The sequence below is a fragment of the Bombus terrestris genome, chromosome 9 (genome assembly GCF_910591885.1).
Source record: "Bombus terrestris chromosome 9, iyBomTerr1.2, whole genome shotgun sequence".
NCBI classification, from domain to species: domain Eukaryota; kingdom Metazoa; phylum Arthropoda; class Insecta; order Hymenoptera; family Apidae; genus Bombus; species Bombus terrestris.
In genome coordinates, this window is record NC_063277.1 from 10,705,877 (window position 1) to 10,719,425 (window position 13,549).

Consider the following 13,549-nt stretch of genomic DNA (forward strand, 5'->3'; position numbering starts at 1 on the left):
AAGCATATTTAGGCAATTAAAAGGATCGAGACAGCAAATAATGCGAAGATTGTAATTTACAATATAAATGGGTTAACTTCCTGTCGATTGAACCTACCAATCGGAACGAGAATTTCTATTGTTCGAACAAGAAATCGTATGAGTCAATTCCTATTATATGAACTACCTCCATTAGATTCATATAAATGTAATTCTACTGTACTCTTAAATTTCCGAAATCGACAAATAGCAGTTGATCAGTATAATCAATTAATACGACTCAACCATAGCCTATTTCAAATCGATAGAAACGATTACGCTCTCTCGACAAATCTCTGCATAGAAGGATAAGTCGACGCGTATTAATCCTTCAAGTCGAAGCAAATGCAAATCAAAGCTTATGATCGGGATACTATATGTGTCAAACGTACATGTACCATTTCCATGGATTGGTCCATCATACGATGCCTGAAATAGCCTAACGGTACTGTACTAACCGGTTATAAACCGGTTATAATTCAAACGAAAACGAAACGAGCAAAAACAAGATCGGCATCCTTTGGTCGATACCGAGGAACCACTCGTTAGTACGTTCGACATTGAGGAAAAAGCGTTGTATATTTTTCAAGATGCGGGCAACGATAATCCCGCTATACAAGACAAACCAACCGTTTAACCGGGACCAGTAACGTTTCGACAGCCGAGAGAAAAGTCATGAAGCTGCAAAACTTCCTCAAATATATTTTTTGTGGTTTGCTGTTGGTGCTCACTTCGAGGTTCATTCACTGCAATAAATTTAACTCATCCGTAAGCAATCTTACAATAATTTAGATAGAAAATTATTACGAGTACTATACTTTTGATATTTTATATATTTTGATATATTACGCGCATTCTGTGCATTTTTGTACCTTTAAATATCCCACAAATACATAAAAGTCTGCAGTCTATGGATGATTTAATTTAATTAAGCCTAAATTGATGTAAGCCTTAAGATGTAATTTTAAAGTCTAAGTTTCTAAAGAATGATACAACAAGAAAATAAAATATACAAATAAATTTACGTATTCATATATAAATATACTTTCTAAAGATTTTTGTGTTGATTTCATTAGGACATAGGAGATGACGAACTGCGGCAAACACGAGGTGTTCTGGACTACCTGCTTGGGAGATTTAAAACATGCGGCAATTGTCGTAAGAAAACACTTCAATCTTTTTTACGATATAAGTTACAAGAAATTTCTTCGTTGATTATCGATGTAACTTATTTACAGTTTGCGGAAGACCAAATCGATTTGTTGAGGCACGATTCCTTGGCGGGGAGTACACGAAGGCTCATGAATTTCCCTGGCTTGCAAATATTCACGTGAAATCAAAATTACTTCTCAGCGGAGTTCTAATAAACGATCGTTATGTTTTATCCTCTGCCAGCCAACTCATTGGGTTAGTAAATAAGATAAAGGTGACGTTGTTACAAATTTTATATGATAATTTACCGATCTCGTGTATAGTGTAACCACGCCGGAAGTAAAAATATCTTTTGGAGAACACGATCGATGTAACTTGGATGTATCATCGACCACAGTTAGCGTTGAATCTTTGGTTCTATATCCGGAGTATAACGTAGAATCACATGCTCATAACTTGGCACTGATGAAATTAAGTCAGCCAATTAAATTCGAGAGAAGAATCTCTCCCATTTGTTTGCCAAACCCAGGTATATAACTCGTATAACAAGTTTACACAATTACTGTTAATATTAAACGAAATTGACCAATTTTAAACTCAATTTATAATACATTGATTTATGTTTAAGAATAAGTATTATTATTAATACAACGTATACTATGATCTACATGTTCCAGGTTCGACTTATCTGGGACAAGTTGGAACTTTGGTTGGGTGGATAGTGAGCACAGAGGAAGATACGAACAACAATCAGACTTGTCGACCGCGAAAATTGGGTCTTCCAATTTTGGGACGCGACGAGTGTATTAGTTCTGGCATAAATCCTACAAATTTTCACAACGATTCCGGCTGTGCTGGAATATTAGGTGGAAGCTCTATTGTATGCGAGGTATGTTAACTTATCGTCAGTATTATCTTACTAATTGTTTACAAGTTCTATTAATATCGAAACTTTCTAATTAAGTACAGATATAGAAGGTACGTATTAACAAACCATTAGATAATAAGAATACCATTAAATTACTAAATTTCAATCGAGAAGAATTTATCTTTCTTTTTGATTTATGTCTTATTTTATATGACTTTGCAATAATTCGTATTAATAAAATATGAAAATATATTTTTCAGAATGATGTAGGTTCTTCAGTGCAATATCGTTCATATGCTGGAGTATATGATCTAGTCGGTACGTATATTATTTATGATATTAGTTCTAAAATTATATGAGTCACTCAAATAACCATAGTTGATAATTTTATTACAGCTATCTGATTATGATTATATAAATCATTCACGACTGAAATTGTATATACTAAAATAGTAAATTAATAAGAGACATTCTACTTCATAACAGGTATAATTTCGGATGTAAATAAATGTGGTAGCACCCCTGCCATTTCGATATTTACAAGAGTTGGTCCACATCTAAATTGGATATTACAGCAAACCAAAGATGCGTGCTATTGTTCAAAATAATAGACCATAGTTATTGAACTACGATTATCTCTCTCTTGTAAATATAATTCTACTGTATGGTATTCTAAACTTTTAGAAAGAATATGTAGATCCATTAGTAAATAAACTTCTAAATAAGAAAAGGTTAGTTGTTTCTAACAACGATTTTAAAACGAAGAATATACTTGTGAAAATTATATAATGTATGTATCTAGAATGTACGTTCACTTTGTTGTATGAAATTTATTACATGCTCGATGTCGGCATTTGCAATAATATTTTTATAGCATATGCGTGTATAAGTGGACGGTATTTCCAATCATGACAAATTAGTTTGGTATAATTCTTGATAAATATTAATGTACAATAACTCGTTGAAATGACCTAAGTTTGATACAAATATATAGATACATACGTATAAACACCAGAATACTTTGTGCACCGAATTCGCTTAAACCTAGTACATAATATACAGTAAGTAATTGCATTGCTTAGATATTTCGAAGATTAATGATAATGCATTCGAATTTTTGAATTAACGAATGTAACATAAGATTATAAAGTTTTTAATTATAATATAACATTTAGTCTCATGCTATATCGAAAATAAAAATTATGATTACAATATATTAATACTGCAATATATAATATACATATATCATCGAAGGAACTGTTTGCAAAAGTGTACCATGTAATTTTAGAGCTACTGCTGATTCTACTCCTATACAACTTTAATCTGTGAATAAATATAATAAACGGTAGGAAGATAAAAAAATGAAATTTAAAAAATGAAGTATTACATAAACCTTAAAAAGTTAATATAGAAGCTTAGATATACTGCGTGATATCTTTTCTTATCAGTGTTTTTACTTCACTGATTTATATTAATATTTACATCATTGCTTGCAATTTGGTGTAACAATTTAGTCCAGTTTAAAGAAAAATGTATCTTATTGGTAAAATATTAAAAATCGTACTCTAATATACAAAAAGATTTGAAATACAATATGTGCTAAACTAATTTTGTAAAATGATTTGTAGTTTTTAAGCGAAAAAAGCGAAAACAATAATGTAAAATAATATAATAAATCTTCTAATGGGTTCGAAAGTATAAATTTAAATCTACATATTCCTAATTGTACAAGATTACGATAATGTTTAAGTTTAAATATTTAATAAAGCTAATATTTATTTACTTCGTATAATATCGATAATATACTGCAAAAAAATTATATTTTAATGCATTTGTAACCAATAAGAATATATATATATATATATATATATGCTGAAATATGTAAACAACTGATTAAAATACATATTAAAAATTTACTAAAAAGAAAAGGTTATTGAACCTAAATTGGAAATAAATGAACTATTTAGCTATTACGATATACGATTAAATATTGCATTATTTAGTAACAACAAACTTTAAAATAATAACAATTAGTGGAACATTGACAAAGAATTAATTTGTCAAAAGTGAAGTCATATTACAATGAAAATATACTTCAGTACAAAATATGTTACACAAGTACTATTATACAGTAGCTTTAAAATATTTGATGTATTAATATATGACATGGGTCACATTTGCATTACACTGTGATGTAACTGCTTCTTCAAGTGTACAATCTAATTTAGTATAATTAACTGCACTCGATCGTCGTCTACCGCGATTACGTGATCTTCGTCCTTCCAATACAATAGCTAATATCTGCGATATTAAAATACCAAGATATCAATAATAGAAGTGAATAAAATAAAATATAATATAAAAAAGATAAATATAATATAAAATATAATATAAATATATCATAAAATTATTACGTACCTTCTGTTTATTATAATAACCAATGTATGCAGCTATTGAGATTAAGGAAAGTACACTGAAGTAAGTAAAATAGTGGGATTCGTCATCTAACCTGATATTATTGTAACTAGACATCACATTTCTCTGTTCAGTTATACCCTGACCTTGATATGCTATTATGAAAATATATATTCAATATAAATACATTAAAATATTAAGAAGTATAAAAGATTTTATTATAAAACTTTTTACCTGTATCCTCAGGTTGTTCAGGTCTATTATTTGGATCTAAAAATAAAATATACATTGAATTTAAATGTTTTATGGATCATATGTAAAAGTAAAAATACAAAATTTTAAGTAATAATAGATTTGATAAGTACCAATAGATAATTCATCACCTTGCACGTGGGGATTCCATTCATGGCTAAAACCTTGTTCCTGAGTGTTTTCTGATAATGTACTTGTTGTGACATCCTCACTGCCATCATTCTTATTTCCTCCATCTTCATTATTTACAGAATTTGTATCAGTTATCTCTTCTTTTCCTATCCCTCCTTTGTCGTTACTTTTAGGCGGTGGTTCTATATTTTCAACATCATTTTTTCCATTTTCTGACTCTTTTCTTTTATTGCCTGTTGGAGATGTATTAATACCATCGATGTTACTTTCATTAGGTTTTATAGAGAATTTAATATTATTCTGTTTTCCTTGTAGTGGTGGTATAGTTATAACAGCATTAACATCAGTATGTCTATCTATCTGTGTTTTATTTTTATTATCATTTCCTTTTAATGCTTCACTGGAAAGTTTGTCTGTTCCTGGACTAGGATGCTGTACTTGTGGATCTGGGTTTACATCTTTATCATCTTCCTTCTCATTCATGTCACCTTGAGACTTATTATTTGTATTTATTTGTTTTGTATCACTAATATGTTTGTTCCATGCTAATATCGCACAAAGTGGAGTAAATTTACCTGATTTATCAAAGCACTCCTGATAGCAGAAACGTAAAGACTTTATATATGATAACTGACGTTCCAATTGTTTATATGCAATATTAATGTCACTAATATTACCACAAAACTCATCTCTATCGTTTTCTTTTTCACCAGGGACCAAACTTTGAATATATGAATAAAATGTAGTTGTATTATTATATTCTTTGGGAACTTCATTAGAGTGACAAACTTTATACAATCCATCAAGGAATGCAAAACATAAAAGGATATTCGTTGACTTTAAATCATGCTTATCCACAGAATATGTTAAATTATTACAAACTGATGTAATATTATTTTCATAAAAAAACGGTTGTACATTACAATTTAAGTAATTCTTATTTTTTATTACATCTATAATACGTAGAGTTGTTGGTGCACTTAGTACATCTGACACTTTCATACAGTAAAGAAAAGAAGCGAATATAGTAAAACCGAAAAGTGAACGAAATGCGTAGTTTTCCATAATTCCTTTATCTACAAAGTCAATATTCTATATCACTTTTAATTTCCTTAGTAATCACTCCAACACATCTATTACTGCGAGTACTGTATTACTTTTTGCGACTATAATGAACATAACCTTTCGCAATTTAGTTTGATACTAACCCCAACAACGCATTTAATATCATAGAATTTTACATATGCGCCATCTTTCTTCTGGATTAAGCATACGTAACCTAAAAAGTCGTTTTAGTAATTAAATCATTTTGTGTAATGTATAAAAGGTTTACAATTGAACGATAATATAACGTTTTCTTTCTTCTTATATTGATATATATGTATATATATAAAAATTGAGTTTTGATTCGCAATATATTTTACATATAAATATGCGATTATTCTTGTAGTTGCTATTTTTCGCGATGAGTAATCTACAAGAATCAATGTCAATGTCTACGAAGAAGACATTAGAAAATTTCACATTTATTTGAAATAACATTATTGTTTATGATACAATACCATTTATTTCGTTCCCAAAATTATTTATTTTATTAATTATATTAATCACGAATAATGGTAACAATGGTATATAATTCATTTTATAAATATTAATAATAATTAATAGGATCTATTAATAATAGGATAATATCTAATCTAATAATAAGAAGGAAAAATAATTTATAAAAATAGTCTAATAATAAGAGGAAGCTAATAGATAATTGAAATAAATATTTATATATACATGTACATCTCTTCCATCATAATTTAGTGATAAAATTGCTAACAGACGTATAAAATTAATATCAAATTGATAGAATAATATAATATAGAATGTATTTAATAGAAAATAAGTAATTCCTATGATAATAAATTAAAGGACAGTTTTCTAGGATCTAAATTATCCCAGTAACTTATTTATTAAAATTTGTATAAACGCTAAGATCTTTCACATTATTAGCATAATGATAAATGTTTTTAAAAATGATAAAACATAAAGTTTCCCATCCCCCCAGATTAACAGTAATCTGAAATTAATTGTAAACTATCCAAAGTACATTCAAGTGATTCATATCGAAGTGACTCTACGAATGATTATTAAAAATATAACCACGCTATGTACAATTAATAAACAACTAAGTAAATATATATGCATAGTCAATTACAGTTGCAGATACATAGATTCCGAAAAAATAAAAATCACGACAGTCTCACATGTATAGTGGCTAATATCTCATTCGCTCTTCGACCTCCGTAGGAGTCAGACGTATATCACGAATGAGCGAGTGCCTCAAACTGCTTGCAAGACGGATAAAAGAAATACATAAAGAGACTAAACTTTGTACGTATATACTACCAAAAAAGAAAATAAGCCATGAGAGATATAGCACCAAGCGCAAAGCCCAATAACAAAAGCAAAAGCAGCGTCAACATATGAAATTAACCATCAGGAGGAGATCTGTAAACAAAACAGAACACTAAACGAAACGGTTGAAAAATGAATGGTATTGCCACAGGTAAAGGAAAGTGAAGTCAACATAGTTTACCCGAACTCGACCGGGCTAGAGCGAATTGATAACAAATGATGCATGTCGTTCGTCCTGCGAATACATACACACACATTTGTAAATTCAAGTTCGCTCAAAATGCGCGAATTTTCTCGTAAAAAATTTTACCTGAGAAGTATCTGTCGTAATTCCAGGAGGAAACGTAATAATGAACTTTGAAAATACAGAAAATGTTAAATACGTACATCTAGGCCCTAAGAAGAAAACCAAAATTTGCTGCTGGTTGATTATTAAACTATAATTACGTATATATGTGTATGTTACTTAAACAACCGGTCCAGAGCGAATTAACAAGAACAAAAGCATTATACTATACTATATTGCAAAGAAACACGGTAGCCGATCGAGGAATAGCATGTAGCCTACTGAAACGAAATAATATACGATATTTCACATATTTACTTAATAAAGAGAAGCATACAACAATCCTATTAAAAAATATTAAGATTAACTTCGAAGCACAAAAAGTACTAAATACACTATACATGCAACAAATAAAAGAAATAAATTTTATAAATTTATAAAGCTTCTTATCTATGAAATTTGTGCGAGAAGATTGAAATGCTGCCAAATGCTTCTAGTTTAAATCTCTGCGTATATGACATTAACAAATTGAAAGAGATAAAAATAAATTGCTGCACACATGTACAGCATGGGAAAAAATCATAAAGAGGAATCGTATCCTGTACAAGCGATGTCTGAAAATAAGTCACTTCACACTTAACTGCAATTTGAATTAAAGGTTAAATGTAATATCATACAGGATTAAAACGAGTGATCCCACTCCAACATAGATCACGATAGCGAGGAAAACGTAACATCTTCTTACGTAAATTGTAAAAGCTTTGAACATCTAGCCTCTTACAGAAGATGCCCGAAACTCAAAGAAATCAAAAGGTCAAAGAAGAAATAGATCATCCAGCTTTGACAACATTGCAAACATAGCTCTGCAAAAAATCTTCCACCTCTATATATATGTACTACTATACAATTGTATTTAACAATTGTTTAAACTTAGCATACTTCCACAAGATAAGGAAAAGCGCTAAAAAAGGAAAGCGAAGACAGCAATAATTCGGCTAACTACCAACCAGTTAGCCTCTTGCCCAACATCAATATTTGAAAAAATAAATAATGTCAGTAATGTAGTATCGGAAAAAGGATAGGATTAGGATAATTTAGATTTGTAAAATTCTCCTAATACTGTTTATTTAAGATAAATAAAAATAACAGAGATTAATTGGACAGAGAACGATACATGTTCAACTTGAACTAAACGCAAAAATCTTATTCTACTCAAATCACTCTCACAACTCTATAACTCTAACAACTCGATCTCTCTACAACGCTAGCAACTCAGGCAACTCCGCAGTCTTATTGACTCTCTCAACTCTACAACTCTAGTCTTCACCTTTTGCACTCGTACGCTCTCGCTTCTCAACTCACACTGCACGCCTTTTGCATTCGTTCTCTCCGGCTTCTCAACTAACACTGCCCTTAGCGTCTCTTTGTCTTTTCCCGTCCTATCGGACACGTATCCGTGGCCAGGGTCACGCAGGCCCTTTCCACGAAACTATCCACTTGAAAGGACTGACGACACATTGATGTACCCGATGATGCCGCGGCTCTCGCGACATTGTTTACGGTTCGGCTGATATCTTAGGCCTTTTGTCCACGATACTACAGTAATACAAATTGTCTCTATAATAATCAAATACACGATACATAACATAACAAAATTCATAGCTGACGTATTCGCAGATGACATGTGCAGATCACGCAGACAACTGAAAAGAGATCGAGAATCGCAAGAAGAAACACAAGAAACACAAACGACTGCATCAACCTGAGAAAGGCATTTAATACAGTCTGGCTGAATGGACACTTCTTCAAACTTGAGAAAAAAATACATGCCATTTTCAATAAAAATACTATGGAATATACTACACGACAAACAGTTTTACATAATAGACGGACAGAACACCATTATAAGAACTATTCAAAATAAAAGACGGACTACAACAAGGAGCTGTAAATTGCCTCATCTTGTTTAACATATAAACGATCTACATCAGATGTACGAACTAAATAGCCACAACAAAGGAGCTATCGCATTCGCGGACAATTCTCAACAGAAAAACCTAGGACAAAAGAATAATATATAGTCCAAATATAAACTCCAATGACTTCGCAACTAGATTCAGATATACATTGATAAGATACGATTTAAGGGATAAACATAAAAAATATATTAAAAAATATTTGTAGTTACAAAAACTTAAAAACAATTATAAAGAAAGTAATGTACCACAAATATGAAATAAAAAATACACGAAACCAATTCCTCGATAGTATAGCGGTCAGTATCCCCGCCTGTCACGCGGGAGACCGGGGTTCGACTCCCCGTCGGGGAGAATTAAATTTTAATTTTATATTTTGTATATTTTTTACACTTACATAAAAATTCTATACAGTTTGCATATCACACAGTCCTGTATATAATTGTTACATCTCCAACCTCGCATAATTTTATCATATAATAATTTTTCAGTCTTTGTCGTTAATTTGTGTTCGTTATACTTATTGTACCCATGTAAATATCGTTCTTTTTTTGACACAATAAACGTTCGTTTAAAAAAAAAGTGGTTAATGTTTTTAACTGTCATGCGGGAGACTAGGCTTTGATTCTCCAATGAGGACTGATTTCAGTTTTATTTTATTTTAGTTTTATTTTGTAAGCGATCAAAAGAAAAAACGAATATATACATACATACTATCGTTCTAATCTATCAGCCAACATAGTATTCCACTATTAATAAAGAATGATTTGTTAGAAAGGTTAAATGGGTATATATTTAAATGGGTCAACCAATGGGTCAGTGAAGTTTCAATTGTAGAAATTAAATTTGAACATCTATGAAAACTAGTGTGCAGAAGCTTGTTATATTCGTCTTTACCAAAGTATACAAGATACATATCATTAAATTTGAATTTAATGGATATAATGTTCCGTTTAATGAGTTGATATTAAACATAATCGTGTATTAGGAAGTAAAATAGAATTATTCGTGTGAAAACATATTAAATGTTAAATATATTAGAGCTTAAATTCTTTTGCAAGTATGTTCCAGTTCTTGCATCATCTTATGTAATCGAAAAAAGCTGCAAAGATTTGATTATTCTTGCTTTGTCGTTTGCTTTGCACAATGACCAAAGTGTCTTTTCTATTACAACTGCCAGGATTATTTAGTTCGTACTATCATTGTAAAATTATAGTAATGTATAAGTTAAAAAATTATTTAGAATTTCTTCCATAACTTAGGAAATTCGATTTCTTGTATTTTCTAAAAGGGCTTGAAACAGGAAGTTTTCATTGAAAGGATTAACAAATGTTGTTTAAACTTGTTTCGTAAGTATTCTTTATTTTTTGTAAAATTATACAGCCAAAATAATATCATAATTTACGATGCAAAATTTAAGAACATAGATATTCGCGTTTCTTTCTTGAACGACTCGTGGACATTTCGTTTCGTTACTAAATAGATGTATACCATGCTAAAATAACTTCATAGGTGTATTTTTCTTGTTCAATATTGGTGTGATTTCGCGACGTGAAGTCTGGAAATTATCGAAACACGATACGCTTCCGTTCCCGCGAGAACGATACGTTTTAATCAACGAAACCCACTTAAACTATCTTATAGGTGTTCTTTATTCTTTGTAAAATCATACAGCATAAGCGACCACAGTCTACACAGTGTAGTCAAGCGAGATACAAGTGACATGATCGTTCAACGATTGGGCAAACGACGATCAAAGTACCGTTGCATTCGTACGATCTTCCCAAACCAGAAAGAAATTCCTTTTAACTTGATATTCCTTATTTTTACCATTTTCTTTTTTTTTATTATTTATTTTTATTTATTTATTATTGTTGGGAGGTAATTTTGCTATTATCGGGCACTGATGTCACGTCGTTCGCCCTACGAATACAGACACACACACATTTGTAAATTCAGGTGGCTCGAAATGCGCGAATTCTCTCATAAAAATTTTACACAAGAAGTTTCTGTCGTCCCTCGCGATAATCGCGTGATTTCGAGAAAGAAAGAAACTTAATGATTAACTCTGAAAATACAGACAAATGTAATACACGTACATCTAAGCCCTAAGAAGAAAACTAGAATCATCTGCTGGTTAATTATCTAAAATATAATTATGTATATATGTGTATGTTACTTAAATCGAGTGTTGCTTTGCTTGGCAATTTAAATATCGAGCGACGTTTTAATCCATGGATGAATGATCGAAATAAAATCGGCTTTTGTACAAATAGCTCTGTGGTACGTAAAATTTGATTCCCCTACTATAATATAGTTATATAATATACATATATATATTTATATATTATATAATATATATATATAATAGCTAATAAATAATCCTTAGTTAAATTTAATTATTTAAATTCAATTAGTTAAATCCCGTTTTAATCTTGACGGTACCTATATCCAACTCTTAAAATATTAAATCACTTATTATACCTTACGTTTTCACGTTTCGTCCGCGATTTTTCAAAATGAACAAACTCGTTCTCCCCTCTTATATGTTATTTCGTTATCGACTATTATACCCTTATTTAATAATGATTTTACGTTACGTAAAGGTGCCATATACGTTAATTACTAGTTGCATTTAAATCACCAGTTGTGTATTTGCGAATAATTGAGAAAAACATTCTCGTAACGTTCTAACGTTCGCTAATCACAAGGGCGATTATGAGGACTGAGTGATGTTTCGTGGTTTCGTAGTGAGATAAATGCAAATGGCAACACGTGGCTGAAGAAAACGCGCGATTCGGAAGAATCTACGACGACGAGTATAGAGAAAACGCTGTTCGACGTTCGTTCGCTTCAAGGAACATCTCTATGCAGGGCTAAACTTTGGTGTAGAGTTCCGCGTGTTCTGCAGTGAAAGCTTACGAATGCAAATTTAATCCTATCATTATCGTCATCTTTTAATTAACAGATTTGTAAATATCGGTGCGATTTAAAATAACGCTTTTTAGCAATAATATTTGTTATTTTTGTTATTAATCAGATATGATTTTTGAAAAGCGAAATTTAACAATGTCTTAGGCACATTAATCTAAAATGCTTCATCAATAATTTTTCATAAAAATAGAATTGCGAGTAAAATCATAGTAAAATTATTCTGGAATGTTCATTCGAAAAGAATGTAGCATATGTAGTCATATGTAGCAGTTTAACGTTTAAATTTTCAGTTTTTTAGTGTCGTATATAATATACGCGAAGAATAGCTTAACCTCAACCTCAACAGTTGAACAAAATTTTAATTCACCCTCAGCGTCAGCAAAATACTTTCTCAAAGTTCAGCAACCCGCATGAACAGTACCCTCTATAGACACGTGTGATGTATAGGTCGGTAGCTACGAAGGAAAGTGCATACGAAGTTGAGTTTCGTGATGATTTTCGCTTGTGTTCCTGCGAACGATGCCTTAGTGCTAGTTCCTAATATTCAGACAGTAACTTCTTATATCATAGAATCGATAATGGTAATAACAGAGTGACGGTGACAGAATGATTGCTTCGAGGAACGATTGGTATGAATCTCTTTTCCCTTACTCGTTACTTAAGAACAGAACGCAAATATATATTCGAGGGAGAATTTCTTTTACGTAATTACGTGTAATTATATACATTATCTTTACGTAAATTTAATTCACTTGAATAACAAAATACTAGATGAGTATTAGCAAAATACTAGATAAGCAGAAGTTCGTTACGAGGATAGGAAAAATTAGATTTATTGCAAAGAAAATTTTATACGTAGCAAACAATATCGAATAATAATAATTTACCTTTTTTTTACAATTATCTGATATTCTTTATATTATTAATTCACAGAGGACTGTATATAATTTGCGGACATTTACAAACGAAGTAATAATTTCAGAAAAAAGTTAATTTTCTTAAATGTTCTCGACGAAAAATATTTTAACATGCTTTCTAATCTTTTTTCCTCGCCACGACTGAATCCCCTTTATGAACACACACTCTACGATTGAGCTCGAACAGATGTTG

General features: G+C 30.7%; 2 protein-coding genes, 1 long non-coding RNA gene and 1 other non-coding gene across 7 annotated transcripts; 3 read left to right on the forward strand and 1 right to left on the reverse strand.

Annotated features, from left to right (window-relative positions):
- The first annotated feature begins 5 nt into the window (after positions 1-5).
- LOC100643975 (vitamin K-dependent protein C) lies at positions 6-2,768 on the forward strand. 3 transcript variants are annotated; one of them, XR_007225121.1, is made up of 8 exons: positions 6-786; positions 1,095-1,176; positions 1,257-1,425; positions 1,494-1,699; positions 1,848-2,059; positions 2,140-2,148; positions 2,299-2,356; positions 2,525-2,590. XR_007225121.1 is itself a non-coding variant. In XM_003397563.4 (7 exons), the coding sequence occupies exons 1-7, from the start codon at positions 694-696 to the stop codon at positions 2,644-2,646; spliced, it is 942 nt and encodes a 313-aa protein (XP_003397611.2). In that variant the 5' UTR covers positions 29-693; the 3' UTR covers positions 2,647-2,768. The 3 variants fall into 3 exon arrangements, 1 of the variants encoding a protein (XP_003397611.2); XR_002308051.2 differs by having other exon boundaries at positions 10-786; positions 1,848-2,148; positions 2,525-2,606; XM_003397563.4 differs by lacking the exon at positions 2,140-2,148 and having other exon boundaries at positions 29-786; positions 2,525-2,768.
- Positions 2,769-2,937: 169 nt separating this feature from the next.
- LOC100643770 (trans-Golgi network integral membrane protein 1) lies at positions 2,938-6,180 on the reverse strand. 2 transcript variants are annotated; one of them, XM_003397561.4, is made up of 4 exons: positions 4,819-6,180; positions 4,688-4,723; positions 4,457-4,608; positions 2,938-4,339 (listed from the first exon to the last, which is right to left on the reverse strand). In XM_003397561.4, the coding sequence occupies exons 1-4, from the start codon at positions 5,900-5,902 to the stop codon at positions 4,193-4,195; spliced, it is 1,419 nt and encodes a 472-aa protein (XP_003397609.1). In that variant the 5' UTR covers positions 5,903-6,180; the 3' UTR covers positions 2,938-4,192. The 2 variants fall into 2 exon arrangements, with proteins under 2 accessions (XP_003397609.1, XP_003397608.1); XM_003397560.4 differs by having other exon boundaries at positions 4,837-6,178.
- A 465-nt stretch (positions 6,181-6,645) lies between these two features.
- Positions 6,646-8,487, forward strand: LOC125385637. Its single transcript, XR_007225122.1, has 2 exons — positions 6,646-7,394; positions 7,580-8,487. It is a non-coding gene; the product is annotated as an uncharacterized LOC125385637 (long non-coding RNA).
- Positions 8,488-9,787: 1,300 nt separating this feature from the next.
- On the forward strand, positions 9,788-9,859 carry TRNAD-GUC. Its single transcript has one exon. It is a non-coding gene; the product is annotated as a tRNA-Asp (tRNA).
- The last annotated feature ends 3,690 nt before the right edge of the window (positions 9,860-13,549 follow it).

What these genes read in the sequence shown, in the direction of transcription:
- LOC100643975 (XM_003397563.4), top strand. Translation starts at nt 694, where the DNA reads ATGAAGCTGCAAAACTTCCTCAAATATATTTTTTGTGGTTTGCTGTTG. An exon ending in GCAATAAATTTAACTCATCC is followed by an intron (nt 787 to 1,094) that starts GTAAGCAATCTT and finishes TGATTTCATTAG; the next exon opens with GACATAGGAGATGACGAACT. An exon ending in TGGAGTATATGATCTAGTCG is followed by an intron (nt 2,357 to 2,524) that starts GTACGTATATTA and finishes ACTTCATAACAG; the next exon opens with GTATAATTTCGGATGTAAAT.
- LOC100643770 (XM_003397561.4), bottom strand. Translation starts at nt 5,902, where the DNA reads ATGGAAAACTACGCATTTCGTTCACTTTTCGGTTTTACTATATTCGCT. An exon ending in AGGTGATGAATTATCTATTG is followed by an intron (nt 4,724 to 4,818) that starts GTACTTATCAAA and finishes TTTTATTTTTAG; the next exon opens with ATCCAAATAATAGACCTGAA. An exon ending in GTTATTATAATAAACAGAAG is followed by an intron (nt 4,340 to 4,456) that starts GTACGTAATAAT and finishes TTAATATCGCAG; the next exon opens with ATATTAGCTATTGTATTGGA.